This window comes from Notothenia rossii (assembly GCF_949606895.1).
Source record: "Notothenia rossii genome assembly, chromosome: 4".
Taxonomy (NCBI): domain Eukaryota; kingdom Metazoa; phylum Chordata; class Actinopteri; order Perciformes; family Nototheniidae; genus Notothenia; species Notothenia rossii.
Window position 1 is genome coordinate 38,319,625 of NC_136902.1, and position 26,949 is coordinate 38,346,573.

Below are 26,949 nucleotides of genomic sequence, written 5' to 3' on the forward strand. Positions count from 1 at the left end.
CTTTCTTTGCTTTACCCCCGGTATGGATCAACTCTCCTCAACTCAATCTTCTTCCCCAGCACCCCGGTTCTCCCTACTGACGCCCGGTTACGGGTCAGTTTGTGACTCATTTGCTGGGTGAGTAACATTAATTAATGGCTCGTATATGAGTGTCGGCCTGGTACTTCGGGGCACTCTATAGCTCAGTGTTGATATTCGAGTTGGAGCCCCCCTTTTCCGGGTAAATATGATTTACCCAGCAATGTTGAACGCAGATGGAACCTCCCATCTTCCGAAATAGCGTACCTTTCAATCGATTTTAATCTATTTCAATCTGCTTGTGTCTCCAAAGGTTCGGCTAATATGACTTCCAAGATGCGGTCCAAGATTCAGTCCAAGATGACGACAGAATGCCCGCTGTCGCACCTGAAATACCGCTCTCTCCCAAGACACTTGGTGTTCCGGCACCTAGTCCGCAACAAAACTGAACGCAGCATTCTCCTACGCATGGCCAATGGAAGAATAAACATTCGCCTGGAGCCCTGCTCTGTTGTTGGTTGTGGATACCATGGCACAAGGCTGGACCGGCATCTCGAAACTGAGCACCCGGAGCTCAGCCAACAAGAAGCAGACTTAGTACTGCGACAAATGAAACGCATGGTGGGGCTTAAAATGTACAAGTACACATGACAACGACACTTGATGTGGAATATGGTGCTTATGATGAACAACCAGACTCATTTTCCGGGGAAATTGACCTCGACTCTGATGAGGGAACAACACACAGACTGTTAAGGCTGGAAAACGTCGCACTGAAGGCTCAAAAAGAGGCCTTCAATAAGGAGGTGTGTTTTCTACGAAGTAAGCTGAAGCAGTTGAAGCCTTCCAGTGCCAAGAGGGACCTCCGTAGCTCGTCAGCGACTCCACCGGCTGAAAGCATTACGATCCAGCAGCCAGCAAGGCCAGCTTCCTCCGGCAGATACCCCCCCTTGGTTGAACGCGGCTGGCCTCAATCGAAATACGTTGGCGATGAGGAGTCTATGGGCGAAGGATTAAGGAGATCGATGTCTGCCCCCCCCCAGTGTGAACCAAGTAGACTTGTCTCAGCGGCGAGCAACCATGCCGAGGTCCTCTGGGGTGAAGTACAAATACAAGCAGAAAAACACATCGCATGAGCATGGCTCTAAGACGGGCCGTGATGAGTGTCGTGGTGGTGTGGGAACCAGACATCGGGATGAGCTGCATGGGGACTGTGAGGACTGTGAGGACTCTGACTGACGTGGAAGAGCCGGAGATGGCAATTGAAGTCACGGAGCTCCTTATGGGTCAAAAGCAACCCACCATCTCAACTATCTCCGGCATCACGACTCCAGTGACACAGCCCACGGTCAGGGTCACCCGCCTACACAGTAGCATTTTAAATGCTGCAGCCATTGTCAGTGCTCAATCGTCCTCCACCAGCAGGACATTGCCATCGTTCCGTACCCCTGTATTGCTCAGGAACACCGAAGCTCGGTGCGCTAGACGGGCAGTGGTCCCTGTGGCTGGGAAAGTGTCACCCACACCTTCCAGGCACTCTGGTAGTGGGCGTGCGAATACAATGCGGTACATCACACTTCAACCCAGCATGGAGGCGGTGATGACAGAGTACCGGTACTACAACGCGGGGGTCGATCCAGACACAAAGTTGTCCGAAAATGTGCGGTCTAAGGTGAGCCGGGTCAAGAACTTTCTACTATTTATGGGGTGAGACTCTCCCCGTCTGTTGGACTGGCTGTTCCTGAAGGACACTTCAAAGATCCGTGCCTGGCCACATGACCTGAGAGAAAACTCCAACGTTGCCGTCACGACTGTTGCCTTTTATATAAAAGATATAATGCAGTTTATCCGGTACTTGATGGAATCGCATGTGAAAACAAACAGGCTCAGTGTGTCTGACATGAAGACCATAAAGCGGGAGTTGCAAGGTTGCCTGGACCGTCTGCACAGGGATGTCACAGTGCACCAGTTCCATGTGAAGAGGCGTAAGCTGGACAGCCTGCCTGGCTATGGTGATCTTGAAAAGTGTCTTTCTGCCTCTGTCAAGCGCATCCCGGAACTATTGGATCAAATGGAGCGTTCCCCCTCTGTAGAAGCCCGCTACCTCTTATACGGCTATTTCTCACTCCATTGGTCCCTGCTCTATGGTCACCGTGCAGGAGTCTACGCAAACATGACTAATTCAGATGTGAATGATGCAGAAGACAGGGGCACCACGCACGGTTATGTCATCCATGTGAAGGCACACAAGACCGCCAAAGCCTATGGAGCAGCGCAGCTGCACTGTACTTTGGAGGAATTTGGCTGGGTCCAGCAATAGATGCAAATCAAAAAGGCGTTGGTTGGGCAACAGAATCGCTACTTCCTCTACACGGCGGGGGACGGCCCCTCAAAGAACCTCCACATGTTTCTCAACCTTGCATGGACTGATGTAGGGCTTCAGGGTTCCATTTCCCACACCCTGTTCCGCACTGCCCTGCCAGACACTGTGAGTTTGGTAATGACTGCACAAACTGTTACCAATTCCAGTTTTACTAATTATCCGTATCTTTCCAGGTGAAGAGATACCAGGACCCATCCAATCGTGAGGTGCTGTCACGGTTTATGTGCCACAACTTAAGGACTGCTAACCGGTACTACGCCAGCAACCCCGGTGTTAAGGAGGCCTTGGGCATCAGATACATGTTTCAGCAGTCGTTTGTACAGGCGACAATGGATGCACAGGCCGAGGCCGGGATGGAGCCTGAAGCAGCAGGTCCCTCCGCTGCCCAAGGGCCAGAGCGAAAGGCAAAACAAAAGACATCCTCCGTTCGAGCAGGGCGAGCTCCAGCCCATTGTCCCGAGTTCAGCAGCAGCGAAGATGAATTAACTCTGGTTTACCAAGATACCACCAGTGATCCCTCGGAGGATGGAGCCGATGCATAGTTCTGGGCTGGGCTTCTGGAGCGGGCGAATAAACGGGAGAAAGAACCTCGATTCTGCTAACAATGACAGTGACAATCCCTTAGAGTCTACTTGCTTATCGAAGACTCTCCAGAAGCAAATTCGCTAAAGACTCACTGTAAATGTGCATACATGTATACATGTTCTTGTGCAATTGAAAATAAATATATTGTTATAATTAAATACTGTTTCTTCTTTTCAAAATGCACCCACAAAGTCAGCACCGGGCTATCAGAGCGGAGGCTCTTGGTAAAAATTCTATTTTAGCCCACTCTGTGGTTCCCAGGCGCACCAGCATATATGCTTTCCATCAGTACTGGTGCATTTGGTGACCGTTGAGGCGCTGTTTACCTTCTGTTTTTCTCTCTGGGACTCTGTCAAAGTGCTGGCACCTCCATGCGCACCGTGAGGGCCCAGGTATCCAAATTTAAGCACACATCCTCTGACAAAAAACAGAAATGAATGAATTGCATACAAACGTACCCCTGGTCACCTATATGTGTGTCTACATTTCTGGTAGTCACATGTCCGCTGTAGGATGCTTGAGGGAGGACGATAAAACACCACAAAATCCTCCCCCCTTTAAGGGGGCCAAAGAGAGGTGGCTTTCGCGGTCTGTGTCCTGGAGGTGTGAAAAAACCTGTTTGCCCGTGTTAGGAAGCCATGCTGGAGCTGCTGAGTCCGTCCTTCGGGGCTCTGTGAGGGGCCAAAGAGAGGTGGCTTTTGCGGTCTGTGTCCTGGAGGTGTGAAAAAACCTGTTTGCCCGTGTTAGGAAGCCATGCTGGAGCTGCTGAGTCCGTCCTTCGGGGCTCTGTGAGGGGCCAAAGAGAGGTGGCTTTCGCGCTCTTTTCCCCGCAGAAACTCGTTTAAATCACCGTTGTCACTATGGTGGGGATTTAGGAATGTACCTTTGTGTGGTGTGGAGCTTCCCTGCACTTTAAATCCATTGATTTGCCTTTTTTTGGTGTATTTTTTACTGTTTAATGCACTGTGCTCACTGGGGTGATGTGCCCTCCTGTGGGGACACATGAGAACTGCACTCAAATCACTTTGTGGTTTTTAAACGGTTTAAAATAGTTTTTCCAATTTAAAAAACGCTTTCTGCCCTGGAAATCATTTCTAATCATTATTACCGTTATGGAGGGGCTGCAAGAACACTTTCCCCGCCTTTCAAAGACTTATTCCTGGGTAAAATAATCCATCTGTTTCTGCCTGCTTTCCATCAGCACCACAGAGTCCTTTCTAACGGTTTAAAGTAGTTTTTCCACTTTTAAAACCCGCTTTCTGCCCTGGAAATGATTTATAATCATTATTACCGTTATGGAGGGGCTGCAGGAACACTTTCCCCGCCTTTCAGAGACTTATTGCTTTGTAGAAAAGCCGTGTGCGTCACCCTGGATCTCTGCATGTGTGTGTGCCTGTGAGTCTGAGGCCCTAACAGCAGCGGCTCTGCTGTGCTCTGGGTGTTCGCCATCCGTGGGGTCTCCCCGCTGCTGCTGTTTCGTGCTGCGCGCTCTCACCCCCTCTGTTCTTAGCGCTTTTCCCCGCCTTTCAGAGACCTATTGCTGGGCAGGAAAGCCATGTGCGTCACCCTGGATCTCTGCATGTGTGTGTGCCTGTGATTCTGAGGCCCTAACAGCAGCTACAGATGTAGCGATTCATTTCAGACAGTTTGAAACGCGAGGGCCGTGATTGGTACGTGATCTGCCCTCACTCAAGGGAAAACCTCCAGCTTGACTTGAGACCGCCCCCGTGATAGATAAATGTAATTATAATGAAGCCAGCTGCAATGGATCATTGATCCACCAGGGGGTGCAGTGGGGTTCCACACTGGAGTTCATGTGAAATAAAGTGAGATACAGTATGCTGGATGTACAGCGGAACTTTGTTAAGATCCATATGTCACGGATATCATACTACTGTGCTAAATAAGAGACATGTAATCATTTACAAAACATCACCATGTTGTTATTTAACAAAATAATTTTGTTATTCGAAAAAAAACGAACGGAAGGAAATGCAGCCCGGCTCTCGATTTTTAATCCTAATTTAATCCTAATCTTCGCCACGATCATTTATGTTTATGTTCGCCGAATTGACATGAAATCACTGACACATATGAATATACTGTATTCAACTTCATTAAAACGTTATTAACGTGCCTAAACTCAGTAATTCACCAAAAATATGTATATTTTAAATGGAGCTTCGTCGGTCGATCAGGATCCCGAAGTGTAGCGGAGGGATCCTCATCTGGATGAAGGGTGTTATTTTCCCCATAAGGAACAAGTCGCTGCAAATTATCCCGCTTATTACATGGCCACATTCTCAACCAAGTAACGACATGACTCTCAATATTAATTGAAATGCTTTTATGGATTTAGAAAAGGTTTTTATTGATTTAAAAAATAGTTGTATTGATTTAAATTGACATGCATCCGCTAAGAAAAATAGTCCGTTGTTACAGTTTTTTAAACAGTCTGAATGAAACGGCAGCTCTCAGCTGTGTATTTACACAACAAATGTCCCATCAACCACAGCTCTCTCCCCCCCTCCCCCCCTCCCCCCCTGATCTTTCTTCTCCAGCAGCTAAATTAACAGTAGGTTACTCTGAGTGACCATAGACTGTATGTGACAAGCTTACAGTTAGTGACGTAACAACACCATAAAAGCTGGTGGGTTGAAAGCAATATGGGAGGTAAAAATAACTAGAATAATTGTGGTTTATTTATTGTGGCTTTTATGTTTTTAGGTATAAAATGTTATGTAATTCAGGCTTATAGTTCACCCTTCTCTAAAAGCCTTCAACAATGACAATATTCATTGTAATTTAATAAATCCTTCCAACACACATTGTAAAAAATAGCCTACTGTAAGTTAAGAAATCATTTCAAAATGTACATCTTCTGATGTAACAACAATAACATTATAAATATTAACATAGCTGAACATGGTATTGTACATTTAGCTTTGAGTGTTACTGACCTGAGATGTTTTTATTACATGAATTAAGGTGACCGAGGCTTTTTAACATACAGGGATGCAAACTCATCAGGTATGAAAAAGGTGACAATGATCCGAGCCCCCGGCTCCCCCACCCCACGGAATGACAGAGGATTTTAGCAGTCAGAACAACTAAAGCAGCAGTGTTAATAATAACAGAAACGCCAAAGAGTAACATCTAATAGAAATATATAAAAGCATTTATTTTAAATTGTGTAGCAGTCAGTTTATAATTTTGGCAGCACTGTTGAGCATTTTGAAAATGTATTTTCGTGCCTCTGTGCAAGGCTTAAGTCTTTTTATCTTTATAGCCACATGGTGTAAAGTAACTAAGTTCATAAACTCAACAAGTACTATACTTGGGCACAATTTTGAGATACTTGTACTTTATTTAAGTATTTCAATGTTTTGCTACTTTGTTCTTGTACTCCACTACAGTTCAGAGGTACATGGTGTACTTTGACTCCACTACATGTATTTAATACCTTTAGTTACTTCACAGATCTGGATTAATTAAGTGAAATATAAAGTGAAATATAAATATAATAAAGTGTTAAATCAGACTTTAGTTCCACCTGGAGTAAATCCACAAGCTACCCTGCAGTATACAAAGTCATTCAAACTAGCTGCACCTTTACCAGCTTTGAGAACACTTTCATGATCAATCATTATAAAACATATCATATCTATTATTCTGAAATGGACCAATCTGCACAATGACTACTTTTACTGTCGCTACTTTCACTATATTTTGATGATAATACTTTTCTACTTTTACTTGAGGAACATTTTGAATGCAGGACTTGTACTGTAACAGAGTATTCCTACACTCTGGGACTATTACTTTTTTTTAAGTACAAGATCTGAGTACTTCTACTTTTACTCAAGTACAAGACCCGAGTACTTCTACTTTTACTCTAGTACAAGATCTGTGTGCTTCTACTTTTACTCAAGTACAAGACCTGAGTGCTTCTACTTTTACTCAAGTACAAGATTTGAGTACTTCTACTTTTACTCTAGTACAAGATCTGTGTGCTTCTACTTTTACTCAAGTACAAGATTTGAATACTTCTACTTTTACTCTAGTACAAGATCTGTGTGCTTCTACTTTTACTCAAATACAAGATCTGAGTACTTCTACTTTTACTCAAGTACAAGACCTGAGTACTTCTACTTTTACTCAAGTACAAGATCTGAGTACTTCTACTTTTACTCAAGTACAATATATATATACTTATACCACCTCTGTTTATAGCCTATGAAAAAAACTATTAGAAATAGAAGGCTAAAGCTAACGTTAGCAGATCGTGACAATGTATGCTAGCTAGCTAGCTCAACGATTCCTTAAATAATATTGCGACAGAAAAACTTTTCAGTTCACATCACGCTCTGCCGCTCCGACAGGGAGCTCTGCTCTGAACACCTGAACGGCCCGTTCTAACAGCTGTTCACCAGCGGTCCAGTCTGTGCCACAGTGACTCCGGACGCACAGTTAATATTAACGAGCGCACCCGTAGGTAATGTAGCTGCTGAAGCTAGACCATCTCGGAGCAGCAGAGCCTTATTATACATCCATGAGCTGAGCCGACAGGCAGGAAGACTCGAGCACACAGCACACAGCTCGTACTTCATTATAGTATATAAAAAAAGAACACCATGCGTGTCATGATGGCACATAACAGCTCACGGCCGCAGATTACTCCGGGTCCCAGCCCCCCCATACCCCAAAAATATTTGTATTGCAGATCTACATGAATCACACAAACGAGTTATTTTGGATTCAAAACGGCGAATTTCGCCGAAAGGTGACAAGTTTGCATCACTGAACATAGACAGAGCACAACTGAAACATAACATCTGAGATGTAACAACATAATACACTTTTCGGGGATGCTTGGTATGTGAGGAATGAGGGACACGGCTTAGAACGGGCGTGTCGCCTGGCAGGACAGGAGAGTGTGTGCACCAGTCTGCCTTGATCTATGAATTCATGTCCGTGACACTCACTGCTGCCCACAGCTGTTTTATAGAAGGAAATTCCTTCACTTCATGAAAGTGTTTTAACCACACACACCTCTACACACACATGACGGGTGTTATTTTCCCCATAAGGAACAAGTCGCTGCAAATTATCCCGCTTATTACATGGCCACATTCTCAACAAAGTAACGACATGACTCCCAATATTAATTGAAATGCTTTTATGGATTTAGAAAATGTTTTTATTGATTTAAAAAATTGTTGTATGTATTGATTTAAAAAATAGTTGTATGTATTGATTTAAATTGACATGCATCCGCTAAGAAAAATAGTCCGTTGTTACAGTTTTTTAAACAGTCTGAATGAAACGGCAGCTCTCAGCTGTGTATTTACACAACTAATGGCCCATCAACCACAGCTCTCTCCCCCCCTGCCCCCTTGATCTTTCTTCTCCAGAAGCTAAATTAACGGTAGGTTACTCTGAGTGACAAGCTTACAGTTAGACACAACACCGTAATTGCAAGTGACCCTCAGTTAGTTGACTTTTATGTTCAACTGCTAAATTCGTTACTGATAAAAAAGGGCTTCTACTGTACCTAATTACCTTAACACTAGAACCGCCAGAGGTTTTTGTATAGACCTAAACCTGTCAAATCCCGCTATTAGAATGCAATTTTTAACAACATAGGGTGCTACATAACACACTTTCAGGAAAAGTCACGGACTGGGAGACTTTAATATTGAAAAAAAGTTACATTGCACATACACAACACACATCACACAAATTGACCCGATTGGCGGTTCTAGTGTTAAATAAACTCACTAATTAATGAAACCAGTTCAATACGCATTATTCTTATTCGTATCATTCTTTATGAGCGCAGAAATAGTCTTAAAATCAGATCTGTTTTTTAAATGAAATCTGACGGCAGGCAGTTAGCTCTGATCACCTATGATAAATGCACCGCACCTAATCGCTGGCCATTCAGCCACAGACACTGTTCAAAATGGGGGGGAGCTAGTGGGAGCTTGGCTCCCCCGAAGAGGGAGGGAGCTCCCCTGAAGGCTGACTTTGAGATAAATAGGGGGAGCCCAAAACAATCGTGCATATTTGTGTCACACAGATGAAATGTTGAGTTTCTGTAAATAACAGTTCTTGAAATAAATAATAGTTATTGTTCATTACAGTTTCTGAATATTTGTTTTATATTTGTGAATATGTCTGGGTGTTGCCATCTGTACGTGGCGGCGCTGCATTCTTACTTACGTTGCTATGGTTATGGCGGTGATGCCGGCGCGGTATTTGAAATGTTCATATTGATAATTTTGTAACTCTGGCTGTGTAATAAAAAAATATGGCAAAACGAAAACAGCGAAGCGTCACAGCTTTTGGATTCACAAGCAAAGAAGCGAAGGAGTCTAAAAATGACAACGTGAACGGAAAACAACTTTTAGTTGGCCGGCTGTAAGCGGCGTTAGGGTCGAGCTTGACAGCTCCACACCGAGGGAGAGGCCTGCCGATGCGGAGCCTGAAGAGGCTTCAACAACGGCCACATCCGCCGGCATAGTGACACCGTCTGTATTAGTAGAAGAGTGTTTTTATAGCAATTGATCGCATCCGCGCTGCTGCGCCAGTCAACAGAGCGTGCGTGTGACATATTTAGTAGCAGGATGTGCTCTGAAAAATAGGGCTCCCCGAAAGCAAATGGGTAATTCGAAAACTGACAGAGCTCCCTCTATACAAATCAAACTGTAGACGGTGTGAAAGCACCTATTGTTTTAAATAATGGTCGGAATGTGACCTGTGAGCCTTCTGAATTACCGTGGGACAGAACATTCTAAACTAAAATGTTCAATCAATAAAGTAACATCTTATCTTATCTTAATAATATCTTCATATTAATAATAATAATAAATCATACAGTATGTGTCCGAAAGGGAGCAGGAGGAAGCAAACACAAAAATATACTGCATATTAAAGCAAACGATTGTAAAGGTTAAAGTATGAGCATAACAAATAAAGAAGTGTAATGTAAACATTTACATTATGATTATTTAATATATAAAGACTATATATTATTGAATTACAAGATTAGATATACTTTAGTCGATCTAAAATATTGATGTGTTCAAATGCTCTTCAAAACACAACTGAAAGTCCATGAAACTTGTCTTTCTGTATTTGTGAATGAAGCGCCATCTCCTGGTTAAAACCTGAAATTGAAAATCTGGCACCGCCCTCTTGGAAAATAGTGGGAGGGCTTAACATTCCTCTATACTGGTCTTTGGCAGGTAGTAGGCAGGAAGCTGTAAGCTGGAGTCCGAAATTCAGTGCTACATCTGTACTCTGCTGTGCTCTGGGTGTGCGCCATCCGTGGGGTTTCCCCGCTGCTGCTGTTTCGTGCTGCACACTCTCACCCCCTCTGTTCTCAGCGCTTTTCTCCGCCTTTCAGAGACCTATTACTGGGCAGGAAAGCCGTGTGCGTCACCCTGGATCTCTGCATGTGTGTGTGCCTGTGATTCTGAGGCCGTAACAGCAGCGACTCTGCTGTTTTTCCCTGCTTGTCCATTTCGTGAGTCAAATGTTAACGAAACGGACGGATTTCCGTCCATTTTGTCATTCAAATGTTAACGAAACGGACAGACTTCCGTGCACATCAGCGGCTGCCGGATTAAAACAGTTTAATGCACTTTTAAGACTCACGTACCCAGGAGTCCTGCTCCTTTCCTGGGTTACAAAGTGAGGTGCGCTCTGCCTATCCTCTGGGTGCGCTCTGTGGGGGGGGGGGGGGGGGGGGAGTATCGCAGCTTGCTCCTCTCTGCCTGCCTCCTCTCTGCCTGCCTGCCGCCCTGGATCTCTGCATGTGTGTGTGCCTGTGAGCCTGAGACCCTAACAGCAGTGACTAGGGAGGGGGGGCAGGGCCGGCCCGCCGCACTGGCGTTATAAATGTTCGCCTAGGGCGCTGAACTGTAGAGGGAGCGCAGTAGTGCAGTCCAGATTAAAAAAAAAAAAAGGCCTATGTATATTTTTTTATTTTTGTAGGCGCCCCCCAGATTCCTTTTTTTTAGGCGCCGCTCAGATCAGGATTCATTTGTTTTTTTGAGAATATGAAAAATAAAACGTAGGGGCGCCCCAACACTGCACCAACCCTCTCAATGTTTTCTTTGGTTCTGTTCATTTGTGTTTCGCGTGTCGCGCGCGCTCGCGTTTTGAACGAGAATTAGAACTTCACTGTCACAACATGAAGCGGGGCAACCCCAACAAAAAGCCGTCTGGGGCGCATTGGAAAAGGCGAAGAAAGAGAGAGGAGGAAAAACTCCAGGAAAACAGAGGTATGTCTGATGACTGTTTGTGTTTATTGGCATTTTTCAAACAACGGTATAAAGCTAGCTAGCTAACGTTAGCTAATGATAGCAGCTGATATATAGTATGATAGAAGCTAGCAGATGAGCTGCTTTACCATCTAGCTTGATAGCTCTTTTTACACCAACTGCACTGTGTGGTTTTTCTTGTATTCTTTATATATATTTATTATTATTAAAGCTATCTATTTTGTTCCATATTTAGCTTACAAATGGTAATGAACACAAAATAATTATGCTAAATCATTAACTAGCTAGGTTATCACTTAAAATATATATTTTGCATATTTGGGCACAGGAAATTATGTCAGCTAGTCTGAACTGCTCAGTATTATTGCAGATAGATACCTACTACATTATTCTCTGTGTAATTTCCAGGTGCATTGTTAAAATATCTGGGTAATCCCACTCCCACCACTGCACAACCTGAGTCTACTGCATCACTGCCTGTAGCAGGTGAGTTCAGTCAATTTTTTTGTGATATTGCCTGTTGAGTTTATTAGGGTTGTGGGTAGTTCATACATGTTCACACCTGCACATTACAATAGCACCTATATCACTTATAATGTACATGTTAATGTAAAACAGTGGGTGTCTGACTGTATCCATGCATGTTCGACTGTCTGCAGGTGAAAACGTATCACTACTACCTGTCCCAAGTGAACCAGCTGCTACACAATCTGCAGGAGAGACATTGGTCCCGAGTACCACAACACAGTCTGCAGCGAGTGAGTCCAGTTTATTATTGCACATTACAATAGCACTTCTCTTACTAATAATGTACATGTTAATGTAAAACACACACACACACACACACACACACACACACACAGTGGGTGTCCGACTGTATCCATGCATGTTTGACTGTCTGCAGGTGAAAACATATCACTACCTGTCCCAAGTGAACCTACTGCTACACAATCTGCAGGGGAAACATTGATCCCGAGTACCACAACACAGTCTGCAGCATGTGACACCACAAAGGCAGCAGCTGTTGACCCTGCCGACTGGCCATCCATGTATGATAAGGTAAGAACAGAGTTTGTGAGCAGAGGACCCTATCAGGCAAAACCACACTTCATTTTTCCAAAAAGACAGGATGGGAGAAGCTGCCACCACCAATACTTTTATAGAAAACTGGTAAATGGGGAAAGAATCAAGAGAAGCTGGCTATTGTACTCACAGAAAAACGACAGCCTTTACTGTTTTTGCTGCAAGCTGTTCTCCCAGAAGGAATACAAATTAATCAGTGCAGGACTAAATGACTGGAAAAATAGCCACCAATTACTGAAAACACACGAGAACACTCCAGAACATACTAAACACATGGAATCATGGAAAGAGTTAGAGTTTCGATTACAAAAGGGGCAAACTATTGATAGGACTGAGATGGCGCTTACAGACATAGAAAGGAAGAGATGGCGTGAGGTGGTAACAAGGTTGGTCGCCATCATTCAATCATTAGCTGAGAGAAACATGGGCCTCAGGGGAACATGTGACACACTCAACAAACCCAACAATGGCAACTTCCTTAAAGAAGTGGAGCTGATGGCAATGTTTGACCCTGTAATGAAAGAACACGTTGCTAAAGTCGAAAGGGGTGCAAGCCATACCACATATCTCGGAAAAAATATTCAAAATGAACTCATTGAATGTATCGGTGAGAGAATCAGTGCCCACATGATTGAAGAAATTAAGAAGGCTAAATATTATTCCATCATTCTGGACTGCACACCTGACATTAGCCACACAGAGCAGTTATCAGTCATCTTAAGGATTGTTACAATGGAGGAGATGCCACAAGTTAAGGAACACTTCATGGGGTTCCTTGTCGCTGAGGAATCAACTGGCGAGAGTTTGTCATCCCTCATTCTGGACAGGCTCCAAGAACTGAACATCCCCTTTGAGGACTGTAGGGGACAGTCTTATGACAATGGTGCCAATATGCGAGGGAAAAACAAAGGAGTTCAGGCCAGGTTACTTGAACTAAACTCGAGGGCACTATTCGTGCCATGTGGCGCACATACTCTCAATCTGGTGTTAGCTGATGCAGCGAAAAGCTCCCTAGATGGAACTGGATACTTTGGCTACCTCCAAAAGCTTTTTACATTGTTTTCAGCATCCACAAAGCGCTGGGACATTTTGATGAGCCATGTCACCACTACCTTGAAATCATGGTCTGAAACCAGGTGGGAGAGCCGGGTCAACAGTGTGGAAGCTGTGCGATATCAGGCTCAACATGTTCGAGATGCACTTTTGGAGGTGAGGGACAAGGCCACTGACATAATGATCAAAATAGAGGCACAGTCTTTGGCTGAGGAAGTGGGGTCCTACCGCTTCTCCATTTGCACTGTGGTGTGGTACGACATCCTCAGTAAAGTCAAACAGGTCAGTAAGGTCATGCAGTCTGTGTCAATGCAACTTGACATCGCAGTTGACCTCCTGAGAAAGACAAAGGCCACCCTGGAAGACTACAGAGCCACTGGATTTGCCTCTGCTCAGATCAGTGCTAAAGACATGTGTGAGGACATGGATGTGGATGCTGTCCTCAAGGAGAAGAGGCTGAGGTCAACCAAGAGGCAGTTCTCCTATGAAGCACCTGATGAGCCAATGGCCAATGCCCTAAAAAAGATGGAAGTTACATTTTTCAACAGGGTGGTTGATGTTTGCATCACTTCCCTCAATGAGCGTTTTGAACACCTGGAAGAAGTTCAGGCAAAGTTTGGGGTGCTTGTCAACTTCCCCGAACTGCCCAGAAACGAGCTGACAAAGCAGTGTCAAACACTGAGCAACACCCTGAGCTCTGGCGGACAGTCAGACATAGATGGAAAAGAGTTGGCACTGGAGCTGATGAACTTTCCAACTCTCCCCTCACCCACAATGACCACCCTGGAACTGTTGGTGTTCTTGGAAAGGAAGAACCTGAGGGAGGTTTATCCTAATATGTGGGTGGCCCTCAGGATCGACGTCACTATGCCAGTGACAGTGGCTTCAGCAGAAAGAAGCTTCTCAAAGCTGAAGTTAATTAAAACCTACCTGAGGTCTACAATGGTCCAAGAACGCCTCAGTGGACTTGCCATCATCAGCATTAACAGTGATTTTTCTCGTCAGCTGTCATATGAGGATGTTATCGATGACTTTGCAGCAAAGAAGTCAAGACGAGTGCAATTCTGAGTGTTTAAGTCAAGCAAGTCAGTAAGGTATTTATTTATTATTACAATATGCGTGTTCAAAAACAGAAATGTAATTGTTCTTTTTTGTATAAAGCGTTTTTATGTATTTGTTAATATTTTTTCATTTATTTTATTTTATTTATTTATTATTACAATACGTGTGTTCTTAAGTGTTCTTTAAAATATTTCTATAACTCCTTCTGTGGAAGCTACTTGTTTATTAAAAGATGTTTGTTGAATTATAACTAAAGCAAGTGTGGTTTTTGTATTTGTGTGTAGGGTGGGGGGGTTGGTGTTTTCAATGTATACTATAAGACAGTAAACAAAAAATATCGTTTAAAAACTGGAGAGATAAAAATATGAATACATAAATGAGTGTTAACTAGGTCAAATAAGATATGAATGAACAACAAAAATAAAATAAGTTACATTTATTGGCTATTGTAGGTTATTGGTTATTGGTAAGCCTTTTTGCCTATGTCAATAAGTTTCTGTTTTTGTAGTGTATTCGTCTTTTGTAGAGATTTTTAATTTGTTCTTTATATATTCTATGGGGGGGGGCGCCAGCTAAAATCTCGCCTAGGGCTGCAAATTGTCTAGAGCCGGCCCTGAGGGGGTGGGGGGGGGGGGGGCTGCAGTAACACCTTCCCCGCCTTTCAGAGACCTTTTGCTGGGTAGAAAAGCCTTGTGCATCACCCTGGATCATTTTTAGCGTGCCCTGGCGGAAGTGGTTAGGCTGGATTTATGTCTGTCCCTCTCGCACGCAGCCGTTGTATTTCATTTGGACGTCGCGTCAATATAGCGACACGCACCACCTAAGGCATGTTAGGGAAACTTCCATCCTACATCTGCTCCCTGATCTCACGGCAAATTGTAAGTGGCTACTGCCTGAGATCGTATGCTGTGTTTTTATTAAATGTGCTAACTGCTAGGACTGTCTTAGGGAAGATAGCATTTAGATGCACAGCTCCACTGTCTTGGAATAGTCTGCAATTGATATGGACACTGAGCAATCTGGTGCCACTAAATGTTTTTAAAGCTTGGTTGGATGCTACTCAATCGGAAGCTGTTGGTACCTTTTCATGTGGATAGTTATGTAAATTGTAAATCCCTGTAATGATGCTGTATGACAGGGGTGGCCAACCCGCGGCTCTCTAGCCACATGCGGCTCTTTGCCTAGTTTCATGCGGCTCTTCAGTTCATATTGAATTGTATATGTGTGAGTTTGGGGGAGAGACACTGACTACTGACTAGTGTTGCACAGTGTACCAATACTTGAAAGGTATAACGCGATACCCTGCCGTTAAAAACGTTGCGATTCCTCCGTTTCATTAGTGTCGGTACTTTAAGAATGAAGGGGGAAAGTACTCCGGTGAGAAAGCGCCGTTTTAATAAGAGCCGTGTGTGTTCAGCGCTCTGCTTCCACTCCCTGCACTGAAGCCGTGCCTGTAGTCCCGCCCCTCTCAAGCACGCTCAAGTGCCTCCCCTCTCTCGTGCACGCGCTAGCTGCCAGAGCATGTGAGAAAACGAGAAGCATGGCTGCTGCAAGTGGGAGTGCAATTGCCGCTGCGCCTCAGCTTGTTGACAAAAAAGACACCAGAAGCTACATTTTGATGTATTTTAGCTATATCTCTGACAGTGAGGGCAAGCCTACGGACACCACGAGGCCTGTCTGTAAGAAATGTATTAATTTTATTTAATACGAATTATTGTCATTTATTTTATTTATTGTTCTCATTGTTTAAAAGTTTGTGTTATGGCTATGCTTCTGGTGTGAAATAAAGCACAATAATTACCTTTAAGACTGTTTCCCTTTTTTTACGAAAAGTATCGAAAAAGAATCGTAATCGCAATTCTTAACTTGGTATCGGCATCGAAACCAAAATGTGGCCGGTCAAAGTTGTTTGGGCTCGGATAAGATCGCTCCGTTACTTTCGTCCCGTGTTACTTTCGTCCCGGCTCTCCCTACGTGTGTATGTGTGGTGTCAAGTGTCAGAATGAGAGGATGACAGCGTGTCTCATTTTGATGTGGCCCAAGAGCCAATCCCAATAATACCTGCGATGCAGTGAACCAATCACCTTTGAGGGGGGGAAACCTATCGTTGATTAAACACTATCCAGTGTTTCCCCTACCATTGTCTTGGAGGCGCGCCAATGGAGCCCCGCACCCCCCCTGAAATTCAAGGTGTTTAAAATATATAAATAATATATTTTTTTAATATATATATAGCACCAAATTGCAAATAACCTATAACCAGTGTGAGAAAAAGTTTTTAGAGAGTACTTGTCCATGGACAAGTGAGTTTGGCAATTTACTTGTCCGAATACATTTTCACTTGTCCAGAATGGACACAAATTGGGGCCACTGGAATCTTCTTCTTCGCCATCGTATTTCACATTTTCCCACGGTTTTTACGACACCGCTCACGTGAGTGAGCGGTAAGATTTTACTGCATCACACATAGGGCTGGGTATCGTTTAGATTTTAACGATTCCGGTTCTGCTTTTCGATTCCAGTTATTTTCGGTTCTCGATTCCGGTTCTTTGAGAGGGTAAAAATAAGTCCCATGACAAACTGGGAGAAAAATATATTTATTAAAACATTAAGTCAAATCTGTATTCCTATTTACAAATCAGTTCATACTGTTAAATTTATTACGGTTATTGAATACAATTATATAAACATAATCTCTGCATTGTTTTGTTAGTTCTAAGTGGTGCAGTTTAAGAATGTACAATTGGCCCAGTCTCCTCTGATGTTACACTGCAACCTGCCTGTGAGACAGAGTCCAACCACACAATCTGTGTGTCCAACACATGTCCTGCAACACACATGCTGCAACCTGCCTGTGAGACAGAGTCCAACCACACATGTCCAACACATAAGCCTAATAATAATAATAATAATACATTATATTTATAGCCTATAGGCCTAGCGCTTTTCTAAAACTCAAAGACGCTTACACATGTCCTGCAATACACATGCTGCAGCTGCCCAGCTGTTCACTGTTTGTAAAAGTAAATAGATAGTATTTTAATTTCAATAATTTCTATACCCTGCCTTATAAACAATACTGACATCCCTGTGCTCCTCCGAGTATGGGGGTCCGGGGATATGATTACAGCGCGAGGACACAGGGAGGCTGCTTCACTTCATAAAGGAAATGGCGGTCAATATTAACAACAAAGGAGCTAAAAGTCCTAATAACCTCCATTACGTGTTAGAGAAATAACATAAGAAAGTTTGACAAAGATGAGGCTGTTAAACGGGCAGTGAATCCGCTGTGTGTAGAAAGAGAGAGAGAGAGAGAGAGAGAGAGAGAGAGAGAGAGAGAGAGAGAGAGAGAGAGAGACGCTGAGCTGCACCATGCAGCGATCAGCTGATCCGGAGCAGAGAGAGGGAGCTGCGGTCCGCGGGGCTCGGCTTCGCCTCCTGTCCTCACAACTCTTATCAATCCCGGGAACGGACAATTGTTATTTGTTCCTACTCGGAACCGAGTTTTGCTTCCCAACCCTGCCACTGTGCTACACTTCCCGCCCCGCCCCTGCACAGAAAGCGGCGAGATGCATTTCATTAGGAATCGACAAACAGAACCGAAACTAACATTTCTAAACGAACAATGGCGGACACGTCCAATTTGCGAATGAGTTCTGCCTTTTGTAAACTGAATCTATCAATAATATAACAATAAATCCGGGCGAAAAACGTCACTTGTCCGCCGGACAAGTCAATTGAAAGATCTACTTGTCCGATATTGTAAATAACATGTCCCGGACGGTGGGACGTGTACTTTTTCGCACACTGAATAACTACTGTCACTTTTCACATTGAACATGTGCTCTATTATTAAATAAACTAAACGCTTTAATTTTAAGTTGTGAGTTTAGTGTTTTTGACCCTAAGAAACACTGATGCATTAATCAATAACAATAATCCACAGCTCCTCTCTCTGCTCCAGAGGATTTAAAAAATACATATCCCAATGCCACAAAAATGCATCACTCAGTGACGTGGTTGAAATCTTGTCTCCAGAAAACAAAAAACTGAAACAAGCGGTATCAGTGACTGTGTGTTTGATGTGGCTCTTTGCAGTAACATAGAAAAAATGTGGCTCTTAACCTCTGACTGGTTGGCCACCCCTGCTGTATGATGTCCTTTTTGTTGTTCTGTTTATGTTTTTATGTTTCATGTGGAACCTACTTGAGCATGTCTCCCTTGAAAAAGAGATCAATGATCTCAATGGGATACACCTGGATAAATAAAGGTTTGAAATGAAATGAAATGAATGTCTTTTTATGCCTATAATAGCTACTAACTTGAATTTGTATTCAAATTAATTAATCAATTATTCTATTGTAATATAGAGGCAAGGCTTTTAGTGACAATCATGTATTGCGTTACAATTATATGTAAAAAAAAAGTCTAAATATGTTATTTGGCCTCAAATCATCTGAGGCCTGGCGCCACCCCAAGGGGGGACAACTGTCAAGTCAGCAGTCTTCCCCATGATTTTGAAGCCTACTGAACCAGATTGAGAGACCATTTAAAGGCTCAAGAAACCTTCGCAGGTGTTTTGAGTTCATTAGCTGATTAGAGTGTGACTACAATATTGAACCTTTTCACAATATTCTAATTTTCTGAGATTGGGGTTTTCATCAGCTGTAAGCCGTAATAATCAAGATTAAAACAAATAAACCCTTGAAATATTTCACTTTGTGTGTAATGAATCCATATAATATATGAGTTTCACTTTTTGATTTTAATTAATGAAATAAATTAACTTTTCCACGATATTCAAATTTATTGAGATGCACCTGTATTACAAACACAAGATAGCAACATGTCACCACATGATTGAGATGATTTTACCTGTGCTAACATCAACACTGGTATTGTTCTACATTTTGAGTCTGTCAACCTGACAAATGTAAACCTGTGACACTTCTGTCTAAACTACCACAGAGGGGGTTTTAAGAACTTTGCCAGGTGTGTAAAATCATTTTTTTTACAGCAATGGCGGATTGTGGAGCTTTGAACTTTTGAGAGGCTCCACGATCCAGCACAGTAGAGTTGCAGCCAGTGGCGGCCGGTGGCGTAATTTTCCGGTGGGGCTCTAGCTTCCCCCCCTCCCCCCCCTCACCTGGGGGGGTTCCGAGAAATTACCCCTTAAGTTATGACTTCTGGTGATGTTGGGGGCGGGGGGGCGGAGGACACATTGAGGCTTAAAAATATGAGAAGACTGATCAATACCTCCATAATCTTCAGTGTGGAAAATATTATTTATCAACCTGAACATCTACACTGTACCAGGAATTTGTATTCTCAGAACTGTTCTTTGTTTTTTTCTTTCTTAAAACGGTTCATGTTTTATGAACCAACACCTCCACCAAGTGGCTTTACAGTGATCTTTATGTGTTATGTAGATAATGTGTTTCTGGTTATTAATAGCATCTTTTCAGTAGCATTAATTATAAATATTTAAGTGGTTGTGAATGAATGCAATTTAAAAAAAAAAAGACCCACTGCACAAAACGTAGAGCTTTACATTTGTATAACACTTGTTTTTGTTTCTCTGAGGATTATTTACAAACAGGCTTATTTACATATAGCAATAACTCAGAAATGAAAAACCTACATCATCTAGCACGAACAACCAGTTAGCATAATGATAATACATTTGTTATGTACAATGTAACTGGCAAGACTAGAGCAAGAAAGAACATAAAGAAATTTGCAAAAGGTTTAAATAACTTCAAGTATCTGTCTTCAGATTTCGTGGAGGTTTTAGTCCGATGGGAAGCAGATTTAAAGCGACACCGAAGATAAACCAACAATGTGGTGGAGCTGCAAACCGTGTAGTGTTGCTGGGACAGGACAGGAGGAGCTATAACCGTTGGAAAATACATCACAGACAATGCAACAAACGTGGAGACAGAACAATCACTTCTGTGATTATTATTATATTAATAAACTTCTAACACAACCATGGGAAACCTCCTCTCTACATACATGTATAAAGTGATATCCAGCTTATTGGCATATAGCACCTTTTTTACTGCTTTGAATAACAAAAACAAAAACAAAAGGAAACAATAAACAACTGTTCCTCTGGGGGAAATGAGTCGAACGCAACAGGTTTCCAAACAGTCCTCATGTTCCTGGACTTTGTGGTTGAACAACATTGAAAACATCTTTGGTATCCAAAAGTAACTTCACAACACAGGACTCTCTTGAAAAAGAGAGTTTTGATCTCAATGAGACCTATCCTGGTTAAATAAAGGTAAAATAAAATAAACAAAATTCTGCGGCCGTTTAATAGACCCTTTTACAGCCGACGTCATCAAAAAGTTGCGCGCTGTTAAAATGTGTTCTTTATTCTCGCGTCCAGGAGAGAAGCTTTAAAATGAGACTAAATGGAGTCTCTGAAAAGATTCAAATGGGATACTTTAATTAAAAAAGGCGCGGTAGTGTTACAGACAGAATATTGTTCCGTCAGACAAACAGCTGTGGTCCGGTTCTCCTGAGCAAGAAGAAGACACCGGATCTCTCCTCCGGCGCTGCTATATATATCCTCTGCTGGCTCCTCCCCGCCAGCCGGCTCACCTCGTCTCCAATGTCCGTTATTGCATTTAAACAGAGGATAGGTTCTTTTCACATTCAATATATGCTTAACACGCCGTTTCTCCTCATATTCTCTTTCATCACTTTTCATTTAACACATTCTAAACGCTGTAATCAATACTCTAAACAATACTTCTCGGCTCGTTTGGTTGCCGGTCATTCCGGATGTTGTCACATGCTACTCGTCTGTAAACAATAATGTATTCAAATAAACTGTACCTTCATTTAATATTCAGCATGGTAATATCTCGACATCTATCGTTGTAGTGTTAAATCAGTAGGTTTCGGTTTTCACCACACCAAGTCATTTCGCTCCTCAATTCACCTCTTTAGGAAATCGTATATTAACCACATGCTACATGCTAACCGTAGATGAAGGATTTTCAGAATAAAAGCTTAACTGCTTGTGCACAAGAATTTCTGGTTTTTCAGTATAAAAGAGCGTTTGAACTGACGGTATGTTTAAGCTACATTATACCATCAAAACATTGATTTTAATTTCTAACAGTCCCTCCTTACACACCTAAAAGGTGTGTATAATACTGAAATCAATGAGTTCTTCATCTGAACTTTGCATATTACATTTCTCATATTAACAAACATACAATCAAATGGAATGGTTTCACAGCCGGCTTTACAAAAATACAAAATAAATTCTTGTCTGTGTTCAAACATAAAAGTTGTCCCTTGTGCATAACTTCTAGTGTTTACATTCAATATCATTCTTCAAAATAGCAGCAATGGCTTGGTATCAGAACATTTCTTCCTCCCTCCTTTCACAGAAACCGTTCTCATACCACGCTCAGTGTTAAGGCACTTGTTTTTACAAAGTGAAAAGAAACAAACCATTTTAGAATAGCAATGATTTATACAACATGAAATCTACCATATTAGAATAGTATAAAGTAATAAAGTCAAATAAAATGGACTATCTTAGAATAGTGTAAAATTAATTGGAATAATAAAAATATTAAAAATATGCTATCTTGGAATAGTAGTATGAAGTAAATTGAAATGGATTCACTCCATTTTAATTTTGCTCAGATCTTCACATGATTTCATCATTTAAAGAATCACATCGGCTGGACATTCATTGATCAATCTCATCTCCGAACATCCATATCATTTAAACTAACTCATCATTGTCATCCACATCTGTATACGGGGTGGGTCGTCTTGTTCTGCTAGCATTTGTAACCGTCTCCTCCTGAGAAATTTACCCTGCCTCCTTTCATACCATTTAAGGTATGAAAGTAATATGTTCTCTAGAGGGGGCCGTTGTGCGTTCTACTCTGGGGTACGGCATTCTAGACAGTCATTTCTGGGAGAAGATTTTGGTCAGTTACAACAGTTGTAGAGTTTCATCACTTAAAGGTTCCTACTCATTACCTTTGGGTGGTCTGTTCTAATGCAGTGATAAAGTCCCTGAAATGGTGTGAAAACCGGTGGAATATCAATAACTCATTATACTAATTTATTTTCAATTATGGTCTACTTAAATAACTATGCTAACCCCTTTTACAGTGTGTGGAACCTTGGGTGCCCGAGCATGTGATAATTACTCCCTCCTTTAACAAGGATTTTAAAAACAGAAGTCATTTCATTAATGGTTTGTAGTTTAATTCAGGAATTTACACCTATGGCAGATATGTTTCTCCTTTAAATAACATCTCTAAACGTCAGGTCATCTGGTGAATGGATGACCTTTAGGAGCTGGTGGCGCTTGTCTTTTAAAACTCATACTCTGGTGCCGTGCGCTCCCTCTGAAGCTGCAAGTAAGATTTAAAACATCTGCAGGGTGGGTTGAGCGACCCCTTCTCCCTAAACGATGTTTGTTGTAACAAATATGTACCATCACAATGAGTGATCCAAGGCCCCGCATGTATTACTCCCAACTACATTAGTTTTTTTTTTTAAATTAAACTTTGCTTTCGCTCTTTGCCCAGTGTCATTTTAAAACTCTACATCTTGGACGAAAAACAAATGTTATTTCCACCTTAATCTTCCCTCCTGAGGTAATAACCATGCTACAATGGAGAAATCAATACTCTAGATTGGAACACCATCTTTGGCTTGGTACTAGCTCTACCTTTAACATTTTCCATACAAATAAAGATTTGTCTGCTTTTATAGAGTGGTTACTAAAACCATCCCTTTAAACTGTAGGTCTATACTGTAACAAATTAAATCTTCCCCAAATTCACACATGAATAAAAAAACTCTTAAAGAATAATTTGTTCATATGATGAAAAGATTGAATAATATGTTCTACCCTCAGTGTGTTTTTAGGGTTATTTAATAGTTTCCTCTTTTTTCTTTATAAATTCACCAATTGATTAATTCATGGCTGATAAATCTTTTTCTTTACGTATTTCTCGTTGGTGAATAAGTGTGTTTATGTGTAAACTCACTCACTCCCGTTTTCCTTCTCTCCCCCTCTGGTTGTCGCCACGACCCCCTCACATTCTGCCGGACCATGCCAACTCCTCCGTTCTTTCCTCTCCTCCGTCCACCTTCTCCTCAGTCCATCCGCTCTTGGATCCTTCCGCTGTAACTCTTCTCAGTGTCCCATCTGCTTTGCTTTTCATCTCCTCCTTTACAGTCTCTACTTTGTTGCATGGAGGGCGTATTCCGCTCTCATGTCCCACACTCTGCTCTTGTGCCCAAATCTTGTGGCTCAGCTTGGAACTTCATGTCCTGTGGGGGACCGATGAGAGTGTGCCTTTTTATGTCACCTGGTTTTGGTTCTTGGTGCCTCAGGTGGAGATGGTTCTGGATGCAGCGTTGGAGTTGTTGGTTCAGCTCTGGTTCTCTGTCTGTTCTATGGAGGAGGAGGAGTCTTCCGTGGTGAGGTCTTTTGTCTGCTTGGACGATGGGGTCGTAGCGTTCTGACAGGTGGAGAGAGAGAGATCTCGGGAGGCATTACGTATAGTTAAATTCTAACACACTGAGGTAAAATAAATCCAACCTTTTCCACTCTATTTTCCTAACCATACTATCCATCTTAGTTGTTAAATGCCATCTAAACACAATTCATGTCTACTAATAATTTTACCATATCCCTAAACATTGCCTTCACCCACTGTAACATGTTTATTCCAATTAACTCTTTCAGGAAACCATTTTCTTCTATACATTTAAATACCTAGATGTTTCAAGCACCACATATTTCACACACTATAAAAGAACGTCTCCATATTTTCTCCATCACTTTAAATCTCACTGTTATTTAGAACCGTAGTAACTTTTGTGACTGGACATATCTGCAATGTCGCCACTATCTGCTGGGGAATCTTGTTCATAGAGTTTGTACGTACAAAGCTGTACTTGTGGGTTAGTAGCCTGTGTCTAACAATCATTTTCAATAATTGTGCTCAGGTCACCGATCGGTTGTTCATAGCTTAACAGGGGGTGTTTCTGGTACAGACTAAAACATGGATCCAGTGTATTTAGAGATTCCCCTAATCTGTAAATCCCCATCACTTACATATCCCGATCACTTAAACCCATCTCATCATTTGATACAAGAACTGCATATAAGGGGGTGAATCATCTTGATTATAACCGCCTCTTGTTTGGGACCGAGTATTTCTAACTCCTCCTCTTGTTGCTCAGCTGATCTTTTGGCTCTGGGGATAAGTGAAAGTCTCTGAAACCCAGCTGGAGTCTTGTTAGTGATGTGGGCATTCTATGAGTGAACTAATGGATCCATGCCTTACATAATATTGTACTCCCCTTCCAACCAGAAAGGTGCCAAGTGTAATGAGCACAATCAACAATGCTATTCTGACTCTTATCCCTAGGGGACCCCACAATTGGTTTGGCTTTGTTCTCATCATCTCTATTTTAAACCTGGTTGTGTCCGTTACAGAATTTAAATAATGAGTACAAAAATAACATAACAAATTGGACTCTTTTTACAGATGTAAAACAAAAAATAGGTATTCACATTAATGTACAATCTATAAAAATCTATAGACAATTTGTCTTTTGAGCTGTTTCTATCTTTATCTTATTTCTATTTATTGTTTTGTTCCAGCTCTGCCAAATCAGTCCTAACTCCCAATAATGTTCTGGAAGTTGCCAGTGAAGGGTGACAATGTGTGAGGTGGTGTCAATTTGCTCCTTTTTCTTTACCTTTAAACCGGAGCGCGTGTGAAGTTTGTTACAACCTTTCACGCTTCCGTCCACCGGGGATCAGCCCACTGTCTTTTGTGAACTTTCACCCTCACCCAATCACCTGGCCGAACAGGAGTCTCTTCTGGTGTCTCGTCTGGTATCTCTGTAGTTTTCCTAGCCTGTGTAGACAAAACTTGCATAATATTACTCAGAGTTCTGACATATTCATCCACTTCTATTTGTCTAATATCTAAAACTGGACCACTCCCTCCTTGGAGAAGGCCCGAGCTTCGGCATACCTCTTGTTGACTACATGTTATTATTTATTAACTACAACGTCACTGAAATCAACATATCTGTATAATCATGACACTCCCTCCTTTGAGCATAAAATGCTCAATTAATATTGCAATGATTACCCTATTCTGTACAGGACATGTAAAACTCATAACGTTGCATTAAATAAATATAACTTCTCCGTGTACCCACAAGGGGTACAAAAATATCGTATGATTTATGGTTTTCTGATGGTATAAATGCATATTCACTATAAAAAAAAAATCAGCAATTAGCACTTCTAATAGTTTACTTGTTTCAATAATGGCTTTTGTAATGGTATTATGCGTCATCGTTGCTGCGAAAAACAATACCCCTGGTGTCGCTAATGCGTCTCAATAACTCTAGGATTAGAGGATTGGTTGACACTGCTGAACTAACATATGATAAAATAATATTTCTCCAAACTGGAGGGAAAATATGAACTATTCTCTCAGAGAGTGACCTGCATGAAGGGCTGGTGCCCCTCACTCAAATGAGATATTGCCTTACGCACAACACCACAAATCAGTAAAGTTACTCAAGAATAAATAAATAAAGACTGATTCTTGAAACTGTTAAAGCATCGGATCTGATTTTTACCCTTTCCTTGATATCTGCAGTTGAGCCTGGCCCTGCGTCTAGTCTCAACTTAGTTTGTTTTGGTGACATGTTCTCTAATTATTTATTAACCTATCAAAGATGAAGCACTAATCTTCTGACTAGCACCGTCGTTGCTGTTCGTCCGAACTTTAATTTCTTTTTTTTTTTTTTTTGCTCAAAGTTTTATTATTTTTATAGATGTCTTTTTTTTTTTTTTTTAAGTTTAAGGTAAAATATTAATAAAGTTAATTAATATATAAAAAATATGCAAAATTAAAATATGAAATGTTAAAATAAAGTTGTACCGTGTATGGTTTTGACTTTGAAATATGAATTTGGTTCAAAATCACAATGTTATGGTGTTTCCGCTATTTGGGTAATAATTCTGTACTACCACCAGAGTGCGCTATTTTAAATTCCAGCTTAATCCACTAGGGAATAGCTGTTTCAAAACTGACTCGTTTTTGACAAAGGAGAAACGTAGTTTCCTCAAAAATATCTTTAAAATAGGAATTTACACTATGGTTAAACAACACAACACATAACCGCCAAAACACATTTGCCAGCAGAAGTACTTCCAATAATTCTAACTCTAACAAGAAGTATGATGTTCTTTAGAAGATGGAATGCCCAGCCTCAGTGTGTTAAAGCAAACAGAGTACTTCAATTAGCATTTCATGAAATGGTGACTGCCGTGGCTCACCGTGAACATGAGGTCAAGACAAAATGGCAACTGGTTTTCCAACCTTTGACCTGAAGAACAAAGGGATTTGAGAAAACACCTGGAGTTGAAATTGGTGAGGTGATATT

The 26,949-nt window shown here is 41.8% G+C and overlaps 2 protein-coding genes across 6 annotated transcripts in view; both read left to right on the plus strand.

The window, feature by feature from the left end:
- The window catches only part of LOC307035777 (uncharacterized protein), a 54,209-nt gene extending 51,126 nt beyond the window's left edge, over nucleotides 1–3,083 (plus strand). For 3 of the 5 annotated variants that reach the window (XR_013807185.1, XR_013807186.1, XR_013807187.1), the window contains one exon: nucleotides 2,575–3,083. Coding sequence is in view for 2 of the 5 variants with exons in the window: in XM_079675478.1 (XP_079531604.1) it covers nucleotides 1,151–1,690; nucleotides 2,575–2,943 (909 nt within the window). In the remaining 3 variants the exon portion in view is untranslated. Of the gene's footprint in view, nucleotides 1–331; nucleotides 1,691–2,574 lie in introns of all 5 variants that reach the window. The other 2 variants (XM_079675478.1, XM_079675479.1) reach the window with 1 other exon arrangement.
- Nucleotides 3,084–11,056: 7,973 nt separating this feature from the next.
- LOC307037154 (zinc finger MYM-type protein 1-like) lies at nucleotides 11,057–14,607 on the plus strand. Its single transcript, XM_079677934.1, has 4 exons — nucleotides 11,057–11,277; nucleotides 11,686–11,763; nucleotides 11,937–12,035; nucleotides 12,182–14,607. Exons 1-4 carry the CDS (start codon nucleotides 11,187–11,189, stop codon nucleotides 14,479–14,481), a joined length of 2,568 nt encoding a protein of 855 aa, XP_079534060.1. The 5' UTR covers nucleotides 11,057–11,186; the 3' UTR covers nucleotides 14,482–14,607.
- The last annotated feature ends 12,342 nt before the right edge of the window (nucleotides 14,608–26,949 follow it).